This window comes from Sarcophilus harrisii, chromosome 5 (assembly GCF_902635505.1).
Source record: "Sarcophilus harrisii chromosome 5, mSarHar1.11, whole genome shotgun sequence".
NCBI classification, from domain to species: domain Eukaryota; kingdom Metazoa; phylum Chordata; class Mammalia; order Dasyuromorphia; family Dasyuridae; genus Sarcophilus; species Sarcophilus harrisii.
In genome coordinates, this window is record NC_045430.1 from 11,974,736 (window position 1) to 11,995,170 (window position 20,435).

The 20,435-nt window shown below is 50.2% G+C and overlaps 1 protein-coding gene across 2 annotated transcripts; it reads right to left on the reverse strand.

Annotated features, from left to right (window-relative positions):
• Positions 1–8,489: 8,489 nt before the first annotated feature.
• LOC116419632 (basic proline-rich protein-like) lies at positions 8,490–17,245 on the reverse strand. Of its 2 annotated transcripts, none has more exons than XR_004229893.1 (2): positions 16,697–17,245; positions 8,490–9,307 (listed from the first exon to the last, which is right to left on the reverse strand). XR_004229893.1 is itself a non-coding variant. In XM_031940712.1 (2 exons), the coding sequence occupies exons 1-2, from the start codon at positions 16,461–16,463 to the stop codon at positions 8,957–8,959; spliced, it is 555 nt and encodes a 184-aa protein (XP_031796572.1). In that variant the 5' UTR covers positions 16,464–16,475; the 3' UTR covers positions 8,490–8,956. The 2 variants fall into 2 exon arrangements, 1 of the variants encoding a protein (XP_031796572.1); XM_031940712.1 differs by lacking the exon at positions 16,697–17,245 and adding an exon at positions 16,260–16,475.
• Between the last annotated feature and the right edge of the window lie 3,190 nt (positions 17,246–20,435).

Genomic DNA, 20,435 nt, shown 5'->3' on the forward strand with positions numbered 1-20,435 from the left:
CCTTTGGAGCACTCCCAATTTTGAGTCTAGAAATGGGGGGGCCTCTATGATTCATAAGCATAGATCAGAGAGAAAATAGGATGAGAAACAAAACAAGTTTCCTTGCCCAGTTCCTCGCAACTCTCAGTGAAGAAACAGAATGTGCCGGGAAACGTGCTGGATTTGGAGGTGGAGATTGTAGGTTCAAAACCTGCCTGCACAAAGTAGGGAGGAGGAGGGACTCAGCCAGTGGCTCTTCTGGTGCTGTGGGAGACAGAATTGGTGCTCTCTGAGGATCCTTCTAGCACCAAGTTCATAATCCCCAAATGCTTTGGCTATCTGGATTTGTTTAAGGGATGAACCCCTATTTAGTCAAGACAAGGGGTTGTATTTGCCCCATTATAAGCTTTTAATCATAGACCTCATTTCAGAATTGAAAGGGCTTTTAGAACAGGGGATGTGAGAGCTGAGAGGAGCCTTAGAACCTAGAACCTCAGAGCTGGGAGAGATCTCAGACCCTAGAACCTCAGAACTGGGGTTTTGGAACCAAGAACTTCAGATCTGGGAGGACCTTAGAACCCAGAAGATCAGGTGCCCAGATGGGCCTTGAGAACCTAGAACCTCAGGCCTAAGGTTTTGGAATCTAGAACTTTGGAGCTGGGAAAGATCTTAGAACAGGAAACGGCAGAGCTGAGAGGGGCCTTAGAATCTAGAACCTCAGAGCTGAGAGAGATCTTAGAACAGGGAATATCAGAGTTGGGAGGGACCTTAGAATATCAAATAGCAAAACTGAGAGTAGCCTTGAAACATAAGAGGTTAGAGCTGGAAGGGACATTAGAACTAAGAATGTCAGAATCAAAGTGTTCTTCCAATCTCAACTACTTTAAAGCTCTCATTGCAAAGGCCTTGACAGGAGACGTTGATTTACCCAAGATCACCCAACAATGGGATAACCCAAGTAGAATGTGACCTCAGCTCTGAAGCTCCCACAACAGGAATCTGAGCCCCAGGCCAGTTTGTCCCCACAAGACTTCACCCATGGGGCTTTGAAGGAGTCACCTTCTCCCACCATCTACGGTTGGGTTCTCCTGCATGACAGGCTGCTTCCTTAAGCAGAACCTCGAGTCTAGACCAGGCGTGTTCCTGAGTTGCTTGAATGCACCCACCCCAGAGGAGGAGGAAGAGGGGTTGGACATTTGGGGAAGCCTTTGCAGCCGACCTACTCTGGCAGTTCTGGGCCATGAATCAGGAAGATGACTCAAAGAACAAAGTCCTTTCACTGCAAGAGTGTGCGGGGGGGAAGGGGATTGAGGGACAGCATGAAGCCTGAGTCAGAGCAGAGGGAATAGACAATGTCAGAACTGAGACGGATCTTAGAACAAAGAAGGTTAAAGATAGATCAGCTTTTAGAACCCCAAACCTCAGAATTAGGAAGGACTTTAGAACCTGGAAGGTCTGAGCTAGGAGGAAATCTTAGAACTTGGAAGGCCAACAGAGCTAAGAATGTCAGTTTGAAGGAGTCTTAGAACTTGACATGTCAGAACTGAAAGGAACTTTACCCATCATTTAGTCGATGACCTCATTTTACAGAAGAGAAAACTGAGTCTGAGAGACAGGACAAGTGACTTGCCAAAATGCCCTCAGCCAGTTGGTGACAGACTAGGATTCCAAGCCATTTCTACTGATTCTGACTTCCAAGCTCTTTACCTGATGACATAGCTAAGTTTAGCAATGCAGCTTTCCTTCCTGACAGGTGGGACCAGATATCGTGAGAACCCTGGGGCTCACCAGCCTGCCCTTGAAGGGCCTTCCCCATCTCACTCCAGCCTAGTCATCCATCTTACTAATGTGAATCAATTCTCTTCCCACACTCTTCACTAATCTAGGGGCCCCCCAGCTTCTTCAAGCTCAGCACTCCCTACATCACACAATCCACCCCCCAGATCTACTTTTCCCTCGCCTGAATCCTTATCTTTTCTCCTCCAAGAAGCCTTAGGCCTTATCCCCAGCCCTGCCCCTTTGCTAGTGCTCCCATGCCTCCATCAGTAATTTCAGTTTGCTGTTCAGGAGGCAACATAATACGTCAGGCACTGGAGATCTATCTGAAGAGCAAGGAAACATTTCTACTTACTTTATATATATATATGTCACACACACACACACACACACACACACACACACACATACTCCCTGAGGGCAGAACAGTTTCCAAGAGGACCTGCCTCTGCCACATATGGGCTATGGAACTCTAGACAAATCACATCACTTCTCAGAGCTCTGGGTAGTTCTGTGATGTTATAAGCTATAGAGGAGGTGCACTGACAAGGGAGTTTCTTCATGGAGAATTCTCTGTAACTTTGCTATCAAAGGCCTGGATGCCAAAAAGTTCCCAGGACCTAACTTGGCACCTTGAGTACCAAGAATTTAGGGGGATAATGCCACAATAATTATTAGATTGAATTGAAGGGGAGACCACTGTTGCTGAGGATCTAGAGGAAGGTTCCCAAGACTTCATCTACTTGCTTCTGTGAGGACCATTCTCTATTGCCCTTCTCTTTTCCTTTGCCTTTCTGCACTCTTCAAGGCCTCAAGGTTCCTTTTGTTCCCTCCTCACTTTAATGTAATCTCCTGGAGAGCAGAAACTTTGTCATTCTCTTTGCATAACTTATGCAGATCAAGGGGTTCTGTAAATAGCAGTCACTTAGAAGGGAAGAACAAAAGTTTATCACATCAAGCTTAGAGCATTTGTGTTGACCACACTCCTCTCTCACTACCCTCTTCTTTTTAAAAGGAAGATGTAATATGGACATAAATATACAAATAAACAATTAAAACTGTGAGTGTGAATGGGTTAACTCACCTATAAAATGGAAGAGGATAGCAGAATAAATTAGAAAGCAGAATCTAACAGTATATTGTTTGTGAAAACACATATAAAAACCTACATCAATTTCAAATAAAAGGATGAAGTAAAATACATTATGTTTCAACTGAACACATAGGAAGTACATAATAAAATATCTGGTCAAAGAAATGTGAATCTCAGATTTGGAAGGTCAGGTATTGTCTTCCCTATTACAATATAAGCTCTTTGAGAAAAGAGACTGGGTTTTTTAAATTGGTTTTTGGGGGGTTTTTTTGTTTCTTTCTTTCTGTGTATCCTGTAATTAGTGCTGACTTGAACATAATAAATAATAAAATAGAGTTTAATAAGTGCTTGATTAGAAAGACATCTAGTCCAACATTTATCTGAGCATAAATCATCTCTTATGACATCCCCACCTGAGGATTTTAGGAAGGATATTAATCAGCTAAGGAGGGTCCAGGGGAATTTAACCAGTGAAATCATGCCATGGAAATATCAGTTGAAGGGATTGAGGAAGAGAAGACTTAGGAGGAACTTGAGGTCTGTCTTTAAGAATCTTAATAGCTTCCAAGTGAGAAATGAACCAGGATTGTGCTTAGATACAAAAGTCAGAGCCAGGAGCAATGAGAAAAATGACAGAGAAGCAGAATGAGACTTGGCCTAAAAGAAAATTTCTAAATGATATGTTATGTCCCAAAGCAGGATGGGTCCCCACTGGAGGTAGTGGATTTCTCCTCCCCAGAGGTCTTTAAAGAGAAACTGATCAAATGTTGAGAATATTGTACAAGGGGTTCCCATTCAGAATGGATTAGATTGCATCTGCCAACTCTGAGAATCCAAAATTCTGGGCCCATTCAGCCTCTTTTTGCAATGAATTTATCCACTCCCATTGAGAGCTCAGAATCTGTCTTTAACCTCAAAAGACTTCAGACCCCAGGTTTGTGTTCTGAGGTACTCAGGTCCCTATGTAGTGACATCTCCACAAATCATACCCTTTTCACAGCCCTAACCAAGGGGGCCCTGAAAGTTTCAAACTTGGGGAATTTCCAGTCTTGTACTTGCCAAAAAGCCAATGGTCCCACAAATGGTCCCACAATTCTTGGCCCTGATGTCTAGGGTCAGCTGCAACGCTTTTTAACAATGCTCAGGCCAGTCCACAAAGCAGAGTTCACAGGTTCAGCTCTTGTACCCTGTTCTTGACCACCCAAAACTTCCCTCTACCAAAAAAAATTAAACAAGTGGATTCCTTGTCCCACTCCTAACTTTTGCCCTCTAATAGCTGGTATGAGTCTTTTCATTCTTCTCTACTTGCCTCAAGTCCTAGGAAGGTTTCAGGATCAGAAAAAAAATGTGATGCTGAGTAAAGCCTGGAACCAAGAAGGGGTTGCAGATTCAGAAAGAGAGAGAAAAATAGAATCCATCATGATGAGAAATGGAAACAACAAGAGAAATGAAGAATAACAAAGAAAGGGAAAGAAATACAGACCTGGAGATAAATGGAGAGGGGAAAGACATTGACTAAAGGAAAGAGACAGATGGAGATGAAAGAGGTGAGGTGGACATGGAAGGAGATGGGAAGTGACAGAGACAGAAGGTGATGTAGGAAAGAAAAGACAAAGCAGATAGAAAGATGATAGATAAAAGATAGAAAGAGATAAGAAAGAAATAGAAAGATACAAAGAGGGAGAGAGAGAGAAACAGACAATAAGAAAGAAAAGGAGGGAAACAAAAGAAAGAGGCAGATGGAAAGATGACAGGGAGACAGAGAATAAGATGGGATAGAGAATGGGGTAGAAGTGAAAAGAGAAGACAGGGAGATGGATGGAAAGGGAGAAAGAGATAGACAGAGATAGATCAAGAGTGAAAAATGGAAACTGACAGATCTGGAGAGAAACTGATTAAAGATGAGGAAAGGAAGGCAGAAGCCTCTAGTTCCTGGCCATGGCCCAGTCCCTGTAGCTTCCAGGCAACTGATCAAAGAAATACTGTCCCTTGATATCAACTCCAGACCTACATATGTCCTGCTGCTGCTCCTTGCTAGCATCTGGCTTCCCTAGGGGAGAACTCGAGGGAAAACGCTGTTTGCCTGCCTTCCTCCCTGCACTCTGCTCTAATCTCTTCCCTCTGCATCTTTACTCCCCTCCATCCCACCTCATCCTTGTTGTCTCTCCATCCACTGTCTCTCTGCTGGTCACCCTGGCTTCTGTCTCTCTTCCCAATATCTCTCTGTCTCTATCCTTCTGTCTGTCTCTGTCTGTCTGTCTATTTCTCTCTGTTGGTTTCCCTCTCTCCTTCCTTCTCTTTCTCCCCCTCTCCCACTCCTTCTCCTTCTCCCTCTCTCTTTTCCTCTCTCCCTCTTCTTCTTCTCCTTCTCTCTTTTCTTATCTCTGAGCCTCTCCCTCTCCTTCTCCTCAGCTTGAGGAACCCAAGTGGGCCTAATTCAGAATCCTCAGAGATTGCAAGCAGTGCTCAGAACCCAGAGCCCTAAAAGTCCGAAAGAGAGAGAGCCCAGAGACCGCAAAACCCTACCCCCACACAGAAAAGGTGGATATCCCTGACAAAGGGAAACCCTCTCTGGTCAAAAAATCTGCCCCAGTAGCATGGAAAATGATGAGATTCTTACAAATGGAAGAACTTAAGGGTCTTCCCACCCCAGGACTTCAAACTCCCACTGAAACTGAATGATGGAAAATTCTCCAGTTATAGTCCTCTGCCCTGAGATCCAAGGAAGTAGTCACTAGACAAGCAAAAAGAGAAACTAATACTTGAATAACAGGTGTCCAAAACTAAAGGGCTACAAACTAGAAACTAAGGAAGAATTTTGGTTTGAGACAATGATTTAGTCCAACATTCTTTATTTTAAGGCCCTTCCCAGCTCTGACCTTCCCTGTTTTAAGGCTAAGGCCCCTCCCAGGTCTGACATTTCTTTTTTTTTTTTTTTTTTCCTTTTTCTTTTTCTTTTCTTTCTTTTTTTTTTCCTGAGGCAATTAGGGTTAAGTGACTTGTGCAGGGTCATACAACTAGGAAGTATTGTCTGAGATAGAATTTGAATTCAGGTCCTCCTGACTTCAGGAGGTCTGACATTTCTTGGGGGGAAAGGGGGTGTTGTGGGTTTGTTAACACTTCAGTGACCACTTTATTAATCTTTTAATAGAAAACAAGACTTTATTTGCCAGGAGGGACACTGCCATCATACTTTGACTGGAACTAGCACATTGGTTTCCTCTTTGTTCCTTCTAGATTTGGTTCTGATTGTGTCACTTGTCTGTGATGCTGAACTCAAGCCCGTCCAGTCCTATATAGACGTCCAAGCCATAGATGTCGATACTTGGGCTGTATTTATTTCAGTCTGCTCTTTGATCCCAAAAGCCAAGATTGTCGGTGTCTGAGGAGTCTTTTTTCCTGACTGTATTCTTGCATCTTCATCCTCTTCAGAATCTCTTCAGCTTTGGCTCCATGAACCGCACTGTGAATTGTAATCTTCTCATTTCTCCAGATTCCAAAAGATCCAACAGTTCAATGAGCTTTGAAGAATGCTGGTGTCTGGCCTGGGAGTCACTCCAATTCTCTGGCCACTGGGATGGCTGGTCCCCATTCTCCCCAACATAGATGTTGAGACAGACCTTTCAGATGGTCAATTCTCAAGTCAGGTTTTCCTTTTTACCCTGATCTTGTGGCATAGTAGTGAACCAAAAGGATATCCCCTATTTTAGGAACCCTCCCAGCTCTGACATCCCCAGTTCTAAGCTCCCTCCCAGCCCTGACATTCCTTATTCTAAGCTCCCTCCCAATTCTGATTCCCTCCTAGTCCTGACATCCCCTATTCTAAGCCCCCTCCCCACTCTGACATTCCCCATTCTAAGCTCCCTCCCAGCTCCAACATCCCCTGTTCTAAGCTCCCTCCCAGCTCCAACATCCCCTGTTCTAAGCTCCCTCCCAGCTCTTACATCTCCTGTTCTAAGACATGAAATTCCTTGTTTTCAGAGCCCTTTCAGACCAATATTTCTGAAGACACTAGTATTAATATAATACTAGTGCAGAACAGTAAGATGGAAAGATCACTGAAATCTGTGTCACAAGACCAGGGTTCAAATCCTCTTTCTGCCTCGTGATTACTCTGTATAACCATTTCATCTTTTATGTTTTTGGCTGAATCGTTGTGAGGTGAGAGCTTTGTAACCATGAGATGAAGGGGCATTGTTAGCATTATCCATAGGGTCCCTTTGTGAGGCAGCGTTTCCCTGGACAGTTTTCCCCAGGGCCCACATTTCTTGTTCCAAGTTGCACCTACTAGAGCGTGAGCTCCCTGAGGGCAGGATTCCTTGACATGGTCCCTGCCCTCATGGAGTTTGCAGTCTATAAGCAATTAAAATGTTCACAGATAAACATGCTACAAGTGCGTGGGATCTCCTTCCTCCCCTTTCCTTCCTCCATCCTCGACCACATTCTATTCCAGCTCAAATCCTTCTCAAGCCATGGTCTGGCTCACGCCTTCCACTCTGTACCTTGTATTATATTCACCTACTGAATGTCCTATATATCCGATCCTACCCAAGCTCCTGAGGGCAGCAATCATATATTTCTAGTGTCAAGCACAATCTTTTATATATAAAAAGCACTAAACAAATGTTTTTTGAATGAATATAAAATATAATGAGTGCACAGGTCCACACACATGGACAAGGGTATGATGATTCCCAGGGGTATACATACACAAATACAAATTCCTAATTTCATCAGCTCAGATATCTGCAGCAGAGAGGGACCATAGAGACCTTTCAATCCAACTGAGTCCAACTCCATCTTATTTTATAGATAGGAAGTTAAACAACTTCTCTAAATTCCTGAAATGGGATTAAAAGGGAACCAAATCATGCTCTATCCCATCTAGGTCCTGTATTCTCATTGGGTCCCAGAAAGATCATTGTAAACAAATTCTCCAACATCCACACTGACAGGAAAATATATAGCACCTAGAATGCTGAGTTCTACCAAAAAGCCAAGATGAATAATCCCTAAATCACTGCATCATGAAATAATTGAATCAACAGAATCAAGGAATCAAGAGAATCAAAAATCATTGAACCAAGAGAATTTTTTAAATCACTAAATTTTGGAATCAATAGGATCTGACAATCACAACATACATAGAATTTTAAAATCGCAAATCCTAGAATCAACAGAATCTGAAAATCACCAAATCAATAGAATTTTAAATTGTGAATCCTGGAATCAACAGAATCTGAAAGTCTCCAAATCAATGGAATTTTAAAATCACAAATCTTAGAATCAACAGAATCTGAAAATCACCAAATCAATGGAATTTTAAAATCGCACATCCTAGAATCAACAGAATCTGAAAATCTCCAAATCAATGGAATTTTAAATTGTGAATCCTGGAATCAACATAATTTGAAAATCATCAAATCAATTGAATTTTAAAATCACAAATCCTGGAATCAACAGAATGCAAAAATCATGGAATCAATAGAATTGCATAATCAATGGAATCCCGAAATCATAAAATCACAGAATCAGCATTTTAAGGCTAATCATTTCACCCCCCAAGGTCCTATTATTATATTATATTATATTATATTATATTATATTATATTATATTATATTATATTATGTTATGTTATATTATATTATATTATATATTAGCATTTAAAACTCAATACATCAAAACCAAATTAATCTTTTTCTTCCTTTCTCTTTCCCAATTTCTCTTTTTCCATGGAATGCCCCTCAGTCTTCTCCTGTTTCCCAGACTCTCAACTTTGGAGTCTCTGATTCTCTTTCGGGACGTCCACCCTCCGGTTTCAATGGCCACCTCAAAGGAGAGAGTGTTCCTCCCAGAGGAATCCCCTCAAACTCAATCTCTCTCAGAGAGCCTCCTCCCCAACCATTCCTAAGTCTCTTTCTTGCATCACCACCTCCTCCAGGGCCCTTCCCCACCCTGTGTCCCCCATAGCCAAATTGTTTCCCTTCGTGCCTTCCCCTCCTCCCTACTCCAGACCTTTCACCTCTCCCACCTGCTCCATGGCTCCTTCCCTCCAAGAGGCTGCAGCCAGAACCAGAGCAGAGACCAGACCACAGAGAGTCCACCTCCTACCTGTTGAGAGGAAGCCGGGGTGGATTGATGGGCAGTGGCCATGAGGGAAAGAGTCTCAAAGGATATGGATTACACACCATCTTGATGCACCAGTTTCGAGGGCTGGTGGTTTGTCGGAGACAAAAAAAGACGACGGGGGCCAGATCGGGGTGTGGGACGTCAGGGTCAGTGCCGGGGCCGGGCTCCGGGGCCGGAGAGGAAGGTGGGGTCCGAGGCTGGGGCTGCTGCTCCGTGACTCCAGGCTCTGAGGCAAGATCAGGCACGGAGCGCCCGGGGGGCAGGGGGCTGGGGCTCCAGGCAGCAGCGGGCAGAACACCCTCGGCCATGTCGGCACTGAGCAGGAAGCCCTGGGGAGACCAGAGAGGAAACATATGAGGACACGGCCAACTAGAGAGGCTCTGCAGAGGGCAAAGAACCAGCTCCCAGATCACCACCGTCTCACAGTCCGGGCTGGACTACTGGCCAAAGCCTTAATAGGAAATTCAAGACCCACAGAATGCAGTCCTAAAAGAATCCTTGGAACAGGGGATGTCAGAGCTGGGAGGGAGCTTAGAACGGGATGTCAGAACCAAGAGGGAGCTTAGAACAGGGGATGTCAGGGCTGGGAGGGAGCTTAGAACAGGGGATGTCAGAGCTGGGAGGGAGCTTAGAACAAGGGATGTCAGGGCTGGGAGGGGGCCTAGAACAGGGGATGTCAGAGCTGGGAGGGAGCTTAGAACGGGATGTCAGAACCAAGAGGGAGCTTAGAACCAGGAATGGTAGAGCTGGGAGGGGGCTTAGAACAGAGGGTGTCAGGGCTGGGAGGGAGCTTAGAACAGGGGATGTCAGAGCTGGGAGGGAGCTTAGAACATAAGGATAATGCCATGGAAAGAATATTAGAGCATATTATATCAGACTATAGAGCAACAGTACTGTTTGGAAGGCTGACCTGGAAGGTCTGGAATCCATGATGCACATGTACTCCTCTGTCTCCCCCTTCCTCCCACACTACCCTCCTGCCCCCTTTTCCAACCATCTGCTCTCCTCCCCAAGGACCTGTCCCCCTAAGGCCCCCTGGTTTGAAGGGGCAGCTCCTGGGGACAGGGAGTAGCAGCTGTGCCTCAGGATGGCGCTGCGTGCTCCCCTCCCCGGCCACCACTGGCCCTCCCTGCCCCGAGGGCTGAGCCGCTGGGCCCCTGCTTCCCAGAGATCACACCTCCACCTGTGGAGGGCTGGGCTGGCTGTTCCCTGGCTCACGCAGCACTGAATGGAGCCTTGGAGAGGGCCCTGGCCAACTACACACACACATTTTACAGATGAGAAAACTGAGGCCTGGAGAAGGAGGAGGAACTGGCCAAGATCCCGTGCCTAGCAGAGCCTGTAGCTCCCCTGCCCCACACCCTCCCACCCGCTGCCTGAGTGCCCTGGGGATCCGCAGGGGGCCGAGAGAAGGGGGAGGAGAGGCTTTCCTTGCATACCCATTTCAGAGACAAGAAAACCGAGGCTCAGACTGCCTCAGCTCCACACGGTGGCTCACCCACAGGAAAGCAGGGGTCGGTGCTGGCCCTTTGGGGCAGACAGAGGCAAGAACTCGGAAAGCGGAGTCAGAGAAGCAGGCTTACGTCCCTGCCTGGCTCCCCGGGGCCCAGGGGGTTCTGGGCCGGCTCGGCTTCCCTAGGCTCAGTTTCCTCCTCTGTAAAAGGTAGAATTAGACACAACACGGTCTGGGTCCAGCTCTAGACCAGTAATACAGGGACCCTCCCCCTGATGCCTTGGGGGGGATGTTGGGATGGCACGGGAGAAGTGTGACATGGCGCTGGCCCCTCGGCCCTGCCGTTTCCTGCACCCAGGCCCTGGGCGTCAACCACACAAACAACAAGCACTAAATAAGCGCTGACTAGATGCAGGTACAACATCCTGGCTGGGGCTGGGCCTCGGACCCAGAAAGAGCCGGATCCTGAAGGGCCCAGGCTCGTGACAAGCCCCTGCCGCCTTCGGCTCTCCAAGAAGCCATGTGGCCAGAGAGGTGCCAGTCCCACTGGCCCAGGGCTTCCTTGCGGGGATTCCATGAAATCACCAGTGCCCAGCTGAGTGCCCGTCTAGGTGCCTGCTGTGTGCCCTGCTATGTGCCTGCTGAGTGCCTGTCTAGGTACCCATTGAGTGCCCGGCTGGGTGCCCACTGGGTACCCATTGAGTGCCTGCCTGGTTGCCTGCTGAGTGCCCATCTAGGTACCTGCTGGGTGCCCATCTAGGTGCCCACTGGTGCCCAGCTGAGTGCCTGCTGGTGCCCGCTGAATGCCCACTGGTGCCTGGCTGAGTGCCTATCTAGGTGCCTGCTGAGTGCCTGCTATGTGCCCAGGTGAGTGCCCATCTAGGTACCTGCTGGGTGCCTGGCTGGGTGCCCCCACTAAGTGCCCATCTAGGTGCCTGCTGAGTGCCTGTTGGTGCCCAGCTGGGTGCCCCCACTAAGTGCCCATCTAGGTGCCTGCTGAGTGCCTGCTGTGTACCCAGCTAAGTGTGGGCTGGGCCTGGGCCTGGGAAGGGTGGGGGACCTCAGAGGGCAGGCAGGGAGGGGCGCTCCCTCAAGGCACTTCCATTCCACCAGGGACTCTGGAGCAGTCACAGTAATGGCAGTTTGCAGACATGTCACTAATGCGCCCCCTTTCATCCCCACGGCAGCCCCCGGGGGGAGGAGCCGCCACTGTCCCCACTTTTCAGACGCTTTCTTCAGGACTGCACTGAGAGGGACGGTGAACGGTGCAGTCCCCGGCTCCCCTTCCTGTGCTCCCTGGGACGGGCCAATCCTGACCCAGGACAAAGCCGAGGGAAGACGGCGGGAGTCCTCCCCCACAAGCGCAGTCCCCCGCCCGCGCCCACCTCCTCTTGTCCCACGCCCCACTTCCCTCACCCACTCTCCAGCCCCACACAGAGATCGTGCTCCTTCCTCCCCCTTAGTGTCCACCTCGGAAGCACATTGCTCCTGCCAGGAGCAGAGGGAGGGGGCCTGCCTTTCAATGTCCCCGGGGCTTCCACTGTGCAGGGAGGGCAAGGAGCACTCCGGGCCCGGGGAGCAGGGCCGTGGAGACACAGAGCACCGTCCCTGGGCCTCCCGGGCCTGCCCACCTGGGCCTGGGGGGGAAGCCCAGACCTCCAGGGGAGACAAATCCGCTGCATTCGGAGAGCGCTCCCTCCCCTTCTGGTAGAGCTGGGCTAAGACCAGGCCTGTCCCCTGAGGGAACATGGCCGGCATCGGGCGCAAGGGTCCTGGATCACTGGCTGTGAGTCCCGAGACAAGGCTCCACAGCTGCCACACATCCCACAGTTCCCGGTGTCCCTGACTGAGGTTGGGCTCAAGGCCCAGGCCCTCTCCAGCCACTTGGGGCTCAGGGAAGGCCCGAGGAGGGGCCTGGAGGCCAGCCAATCCAACCCATTCCTCTGACACCCTCGGAAACCGAGGCCTGAAGGAGGGAAGGGGCCGAGGAGCCAGTCTGAGGGGGGAGGCCACGGGATCCCAAACCCAAGGGTCTCCCACCCTCACAGGGGGCAGCCTTTCTTTAACTTAGCCCCGAGAACACCTCATCTCTGGTTGCCAGTACAGACCCGGCCCTAAGGCCCAGCTGAGTTCATCCCCCAGGACGAGTCTTTGAGGAAACCCTCCTGTCCCTTTGAAATTCTCCCTTCCCCAGGGAAAATGCAATATTTGTAAAGTGCTTTGCAAATTTTAAATAAATGTGTGATTATTATTCCAAGATAAAAAAAATCCCACTTCCTCCAGGTTCCTCCTCACCCATCAACCAGACACATCTTAAGGGTGTTGATGAGCAAGTTACCGGCTGCTAGAACCGCTTATTCTGGGGGATGGGGGAACCCAACAAAGGATGAGTTTCCTACTGGCTCCATTCCCTTCGCCCCTCTGGCAGCAGAAACCATGGGAAAGCCCCCAACAATAAGGGGCAGGGTCCCCACTCCCAGAGTGGCAGCCCCTGGTGGCCACCATGAGCCAAGGAGCACGGCCCGCTCTTGTCGGCCCCCAGGCCACCCTTGCCTTGGATTCCCTCTGGCTGTGGCTTCCTACTGAAGGCCTGCCAAGAGGAGGCCAGGCCCAAGGACCCACAGAGCCAAGATCAGCTCTAAACCCACAGGAAACATTGGGGGAAATGGCCGCAACAAGACTGGAAAGTCAAGTGGAAGCCAATTTTCCCACTGGGACAAGTTGGCGTAGGGAGGGGAAGGACCCAGGGGGACTCGGGCGGGTGCAGCCTTGGAGGGAGGGAAGGAGGGAGGCCGGACTCTTCATTTCCTGTCTGCTCTCTCTGGGCCAGACCCCTAAAGGGGGAGGGCCTAGATCTCTGAGGGTCATCCCGGACCCCCCTCTTCCGGACGAGGCTGTTCAACCTCCTCGTCCCCTCGAAGGGCAGCCCTGGATGGCTGACTCTGACCCAGACCCGAGCATCTCCCCCACAGTGCCCAGAAGCCCCAGCCAGCCAGGCCCCTCCAGCCCCGCTTTGGACAGCCCGGAGGCTCCCCAGTGCTGGAGGTGGAGACCGTGTTTGTGTGTGTGTGTGTGTGTGTGTGTGTGTGTGTGTGTGTGTGTGTGTGACCGGCGGCCTGTCACGGGCCGTGCACCGCATCCGAATGCAGCTTCTGGGACTGGTCTTGGGGGCTCCAGAACAAAGCCCAGTTTTCCCGCCTCTGGGGGAAGGGGAAGGATCTTAGGCAAGGAGGTGGGGGGGGGGGGTCTGATCACCCATGGGAAGGAAGGGCCAAGGGGAGGGAAGGAGCCAAATGCTTTGGACGGAGAACTGCAGAATCATTACCATTCGTTTGTTCAGGAAGGGGAGGGGAGAGAAACCCCAAGGGGACATGGGAAGGACACTGACCATGGAGTCTGAAGGTCTGGGTTCAAATCTCCCCCGTGTCCCCTACAAACGGAGTGTCCTTGGAGCAAGCTCTTCCCTTCTCTCCAAAAGGAGGCTGGGCTCGGGGATGTCCATAAGGAGAGGCGGGAGATAATGAATGTGGAGCCTTTCCTGAGAAGGGACTGAGGAAGGCCCTCACTCCAAGGCCGGGGGATCCTACTCCCCGGAGCCCAAGATCACACAGCCAGGCAGCAGGCATAAACTAAGCGCCTACTATGTGCTGGGCAAAGCACCCAGAAGCCAGTCCACCATCCCACAGGGGAGACGGGGCACCAAGACCTGTGTGCAAACAAGAGGAAAGTTGGGACTGCTTACAGGGGGGACGTTAGGGAAGGGCTGAAGAAACTCCAAGGAGGTGATAAGGAGAGTGAGGGTTTGAGACGTCCTCCTCCCCAGCCACGGAGCCAGGACCCCCAGGGCCGCGGGGAGGAGTCCCGGGACTTGGGCCGGACAGCAGGGAACAGGGATCCCTGGGCACGGGATGTCCCGAGTGCTCCCTGCCCCCTCTGAGTCTGCAGGCCCAAGGAGTAAAGGCTGATGGCTTGTGGCTTTGGATCCCAGTCCTCCCTGGCTGTGACCCTGGATAAGTGTCTCTCAGGACTCAGGAAAATGGACTCCATGGCCTCTCCGCCCCCTCTGGCTGCTAAACTCTTGAGCCTGCAGGACATAGTCCCAAAGCAGGTCAGGTCATAAACTCCGGGGGCAGCCTGTTCCCTAAGCCCGGAGCTTGGAGTTCTGTGTCCAAGAGGCGGTTCCCAAGCCCTCGGAACGTCTGCCTCCCTGCGGCACTGAGGGCCTCTCCCCCGGACCGACTCCAGAGGGGCACCAGGCCAGGCCCTGCGACTGCCCCCCGGCCTCTGCCCCCTGGCCTCTGCTCCCCATCCGCTGCCTCCAGCCTCCCCCTCGTTCCCCAGGTCACAAGGACGTGCGCTTGTCTCGGCTTGAGAAACTGGAATTTTTTTAAACACCTTTCGGTCAGAAGGCAGAACCTCCTCCTCTGTCAGGATTCCTCCTGAGACCCGGCCAGCTGAGGAGGTGGAGGCTGGGGGGAGGCCTGGAGGTGTCCAGCACAGACACAGACACACACACACACTCACACTCACATACACTCACACACACATACACACACACACTCACTCCCCAACAGACCGGGCGCTCTCCTGCTTTCTCCAAAGGGGAAAGTTTCAGAGGCCACCAGTGGACGTCAGAGCTGGCAGGTTCGGGGAGTGTGTTTGGCAATCTAATCAGGAGGCTGGTGCAGGGGCCAGGATGGAGGGAGAGGAGCGTCTGGGAGGGGTTTAGGGAGACCCCGGAGAGGGCTACCTGGAGGAAAAAGGGGGAGCCAGAATCTCTAAGTCAAAAAGCAGCCCCTCTCTGCTCTTGTCCCCCCAAGATCCCCATGACAAAACCAGCAACCCTGAGTCTGGAGTCGGGAAACTGAGTTCCGGTCCCCTTCTGATCTCAGTGCAAGCCCCCAATTCCCTGCCACTCCTCTGCTAATGGGGAGCTCCCTGAGTTCCTTTCCAGCACAGATCTGAGGTCCTGAGGGTGACCTTGGGCCTCAGTTTTCCTCATCTGCCACATACGAGGGTTGAGCTATGGAACCTCTGGGTCCCCTCCAGTCCCAGGTAGAGGATCCTTTCCTCTTAAGCAGAACCCCTGATGGTACAGAGCTGCATACACAGAGACACACACACACAAACACACACACACACACACACACACACACACACACACAAATTCACCCCCTTCCCTGCAAGCGTCCCCCTCAGGGTCCCCGTCCCTGCTTGTCCCTGATCCCCCAGGTGTCTCGCTTTGGTGTCCTCAGAGCCCGCTCCCACCCCCACACCTCCCAGGGGGCTGAAGGGGAGGAGGGGCGAAGGCAGGGGGGCGACCGGCCCCCTCCTCACCCACGGGCCTGGCCCTCGGGTCTCCTGGTCGAGGCAGGAGCTCACCCGGCGGGTCCCACCATCACCAGGTCCTTTCCCCCACAAAGAGATTTCCATCCTCCCCACCCCCAGCCCAGTGTCCCCCCACCACCAAACAGCAGGCGAGGACGCTCGTGGCAGCCGATGCTGGGAACAGACAATTAAGACCCAATCATCATAAACAGTGATTATGTAACAAGACCCAGAGACTCGACGATCCGGCCCCCAAACAGAACACGGGCTTCTGTGACCCCGGTCCCCGCCGATGGGCCTTGATCCTTCTGGCAAAGGGAAGCCACGGACTTGAGGATCTGGGGAGGGGGGAGCCTTTAACCCTTCCCTGCCCCGACCAAAGTTGGCCGCCTCTGGGGCTCGCTCGTCCCCCATCCTTCCCAACGGCTCCCCCTGGGTTTCTGCGGTCCCCAACCTCGGCCAGCCCCCGGACTCCCGACTCCGAGCCTGCCCAACCTCACCAGAGCCCCTTCAGGTTTCCAGCCAGCGTCACAGAGCCCTGACGGAGAGAGGACCAGCGGAGGAAGTCGGGAGCCAGGACCGCAAAGCTGCCGGGGAGGGGGGGCCCCCGCCTCCCACCCTGGCACCTCCAGCCCGACTTGTTGAATGGGGCAGGCAGCCCCGCCGCACACACCGGCCGGCATTGCCACAGAAAGAACTTTCATTACCGCCGGGATGGAGGGGGGAACCAAAGTTTCCCATCGCCTGCCTCCCAACGCCTCCCTCGGGGGGGAACGGGCGCTGGACTGGGATGGGAGGGAAGAAGAGGATGGGACTTGGGGGGGGGGAAGGCCTCCGAGGGCTCTTTTCAAAAGAACCACCCCCAGACCTCCAGTGAATTACCGGAGCCAGGTATGTGCCGATCCCATCGGCCCCCTCCCCCAATACACACACCTACCTTCTCATGGAAGAGAACGCTTTGGAGAGGTCCAGGTCAGAGTGGAGCCGGGGGAGAAAAATATCCCCCCCCAAAATCCCAACCAGAAAAAGGAGGGAGAATGCCCCTCACCCCCAGTTCTCACACACCCATACCCACCCCCCAAAAAATCAGGATCAGCTGAGTCTCCGGGGGCCGAGAAACTGCAGGCACGAGCCGGGGGGCTGTCTCAGCTCCATAGCAGCCCAGCAGTTGGCTCTGAGGATGAGGATGGAGATGACCAAGAAGCTGGTTCTGCTCAGGCTGGAGCCGGGGACTCTATAGAGTCAGAGTTAGAGAACGGCGTCTGGGGTGGGGGGGGAGGGCTGGGGAAAGAGGTCGGGATTGTATTTGGGGAGAGGGGCTGAGGGGGAGGGGGAGGGGAGTGGAAGGAATGGGGGGGGGAGTAATCTCCTTTCTGAAGGACCAGTGGGGATAACAAACAGATGGGGTGGGGGAGACGGGGGGAGCAGAGATGAAACTACTCCATTCCAAGGGGGTGGGGGGAAGGAAGGATGGATACGAAGGATTGGTTCTCTCTCTCTCTCTCTCTCTCTCTCTCTCTCTCTCTCTCTCTTTCCGTTCTCTCTCCCTGGAGCTTACGATAGGTTCACCAAAGCCTTATTGCAGGGAGAACGGGTGCCAGCCAGGGAATATGAGCAGATCTGTGCATGCAGAGAAAGCCATGCAAGGGATAGACCATCCTTCTACTGACACCACATGTCTATAGGGGAAGTTACAGTCACAGGGAGAGAGCGCTAGGAGAGAGCTCTGGCCATGGTGGGGATGCCGGAACGGAGCAAGGGGCTGGGAGTGAAGAGCCAGCCCACCTTCCGCTCCGCCCGTCTCTCCCCCGCTGGGTCACCTTTGGACAAGCCCTTTCCTCCTCTGAGCCTTCATCTACTCCTCCGTCCGTGGAAGGTAACAAACCCGGCAGGGCCGGAGAAATAAGGAGTCGCTGCTGTTCTAAAAGGGAGATCCTTGCCTTTTCTTCGTGGCCATAGTAGAGAGAATCCCGTCCCTCCCCCCAGCTCCTCAGCCCTAGGTACCACACTCCCAAACACACCATGGGGAGGCGGTTCAAGACCGCAGCCCTTCCTCTTGCTCCCCGCTCCCTTCCCAGAGAGACACAACTTGTGGGGATGGGCAGGGAGGCTCGGTAGGAAGAGCCCTGGAGCCGAGGCCCTGGGCTCTGAAATCTTGTCCCTGCTATTGAGGATGAGAGATGCCCTAACAGCGATGGGGGGGTCCCCAAACAGGTTTTTATGAAAGAATTCACAAGCTGTCTGCCATTGATGTGATCTTAGGCAAACTGCTTCTTCTTCCAAGACCAAGAGGTCTCTCTAGATGCACGATAGGGGAACTGAGCCATGTAAAAGGAAAGGGTTGGACTAATCATCTCAAAGAGTCATGGGAGCAAAAAAAAAAAATTTTTTTGAGTTGAAAGGGATCTTAGGGATTCTCTACTGCAATGACCTTCTCATACAAAGAAGGAAACTGAGGCTGGAAGATGAAGAGATGGGTCAAAGCCCCCTCCAGTATAAAAACCTACAAACATCTCTGTTTTGTCCTTGATTACAAGAAATAGCTCAACTGCGATGGAGGGGCAAGGATTGAACTAGAGATAAAGGGACATCAACATGAAACATATCAATACAAAATTGAAGCCTCCGTGCGGCACCTTTTATAGTAGCACAGAAGTAGGGGTGAAGTGGGTGCCCATCGTTGAGGGTGGCTCAATGGACTGCGATGAACAATTATTACTTCACAAGAAAGGCTCAATGTGCCCAAACCAGAGAAGTACCAAAACCCATCTATGAATCGATGCAAAATAAAGTGGGTAGAACTGGGAGATCCATAGATACAGAGTAATGGAAAGAACAAGAAAGATTTCCTCTATATACTATATAGATAGATAGATAGATACAAAGTCACATAAGAAGCCATCCCCTCTTAAGGGCCACATGTTTAATTAGGGGAGGCAGCTTGTGCTACATAGTACATATATATGTAGTAGAACCCCTTAAGAGGAGATGGCTTCTTATGTGACTTTGTATCTCAAAAGGTAACACTGAATAAATAGTTGTTAATGGATTCATTATTATTATAATTAATAATATATATTATAATTATATATTAATAATATATATTATAATTATAATATATATTATTATTATAACAGCAGAGGTCACTACCAGAGTTGAGAGGAACAAACTTCCCACTTTTTACAGCACAGGTGCAGGACAGGTGCACAATTTCACATACTCTACCAGAGATGGTTGGAGTGCCAGTTGTCTTTGCTTAACTGATTGTTTTTCTTTGTTATAAAGGAAGAATCACAGAGTTTGGTGGGGATTAAATGAGTATATGTTTGGAAGTGACAAAAAATGTACTTATAAATTTTTTTTTAATTTTAAGACTACAAGCACCTCAAACCCAAATGAGGAAAGTAACTGGAATGTCAGAGATAAGATTGGTTTTAAAAAATCCTTAATTCTAGTTCTGGGTCTGTTAATTATTGTCTTTGGGGCCTTGGTGTCAGATCCCTTACCTCTCTGGACTTCAGTGTCTTCATTTATATAGTAAGGAAGTTTCTAGTCCTAAAAATCTTGTAATTCTAAAACCTATGCTTGATTCACCGGCAAGACATGAATAATAAGACATGAAAACCAGATACAGTCATATTATGGTGTGATCTTGGGCAAGTCCCATTCCTCTCTGAGTCTTAGTTTAGTCATCTATAAAATGAGGGGACTGAACTAAGGGTCACTTCCAACTCTCCATCTATATTCTTCTGATGATCTAACTTCACTCATACATCTAATCCATTACCCAAGAGCTCTCATCTTCAGAAAGTCCTACCTAAAGCTCTCACTTTGCTTCCTCATCTGTAAAATGGAGCTAACAGTAACCTAGCAGGCTTATTGTGAAGATCAAATGAGATATTTGTAAAGTGCTTTGTAAGTCTTAAAAGCTCTGTTGGAAATTCTAGTTATTGCTATTAAACTCTTTAAATACTAGGAAGGAAGGAAGGAAGGAAGGAAGGAAGGAAGGAAGGAAGGAAGAAAGAAAGAAAGAAAGAAAGAAAGAAAGAAAGAAAGAAAGAAAGAAAGAAAGAAAGAAAGAAAGAAAGAAAGAAAGAAAGAAAGAAAGAAAGAAAGAAGAAAGAAAGAAAGAGGAAAAAAAGGAAAGGAAAGAAAATAAAAGAAAGATGGTTCTATGTGGGGTCTAACCTAAGTCTCTCACATGCCACTCTTCACCCCTACCCTGCCCTCATGCCCTATGGCAGCCTCTTCTTCTTTTCCTTCCCTGGATAAATAACCACCTTTCTAAGAAATGGTATCTAAAGTAGGAGAGAAGTTTCTGGGAGCCAAGAAAGGGGATGAGAGAGAACAGGAGAGGGGACAGGAGGGAAGGTGGCTCAGAAGGGCCAGTGCCAAGTTGGGGTGAGAGGGAGCTGACCAGGTTCCTCCTGGTCTCAGTTGGAAGTAACACTCCCCCATCACCACCCGCTTCGTTCTTCATTATTGCTATTTATATTTGGCCTAATATTTGTGGAGTGCTGTGTAATCACTTATCAGCTCCGCACATTCATTAGGTCTTTTGAGGGTTTTTCAGCTCTCCCTGGGATTCGAGCCTCAGTGATGCACAAAGCCCCCAAGACCATCTCCAGTTGTCCTGATCTCTATCTGGCCGATGGACTACTTGGCTCTGGAGAAGG

Coding starts and splice junctions, on each gene's coding strand:
- LOC116419632 (XM_031940712.1), bottom strand. CDS start 16,463: ATGAAAGTTCTTTCTGTGGCAATGCCGGCCGGTGTGTGCGGCGGGGCT. Junction 9,308..16,259: donor GGAAACCTGAAGGGGCTCTG/GTGAGGTTGGGC, acceptor TGGTCTCCCCAG/GGCTTCCTGCTCAGTGCCGA.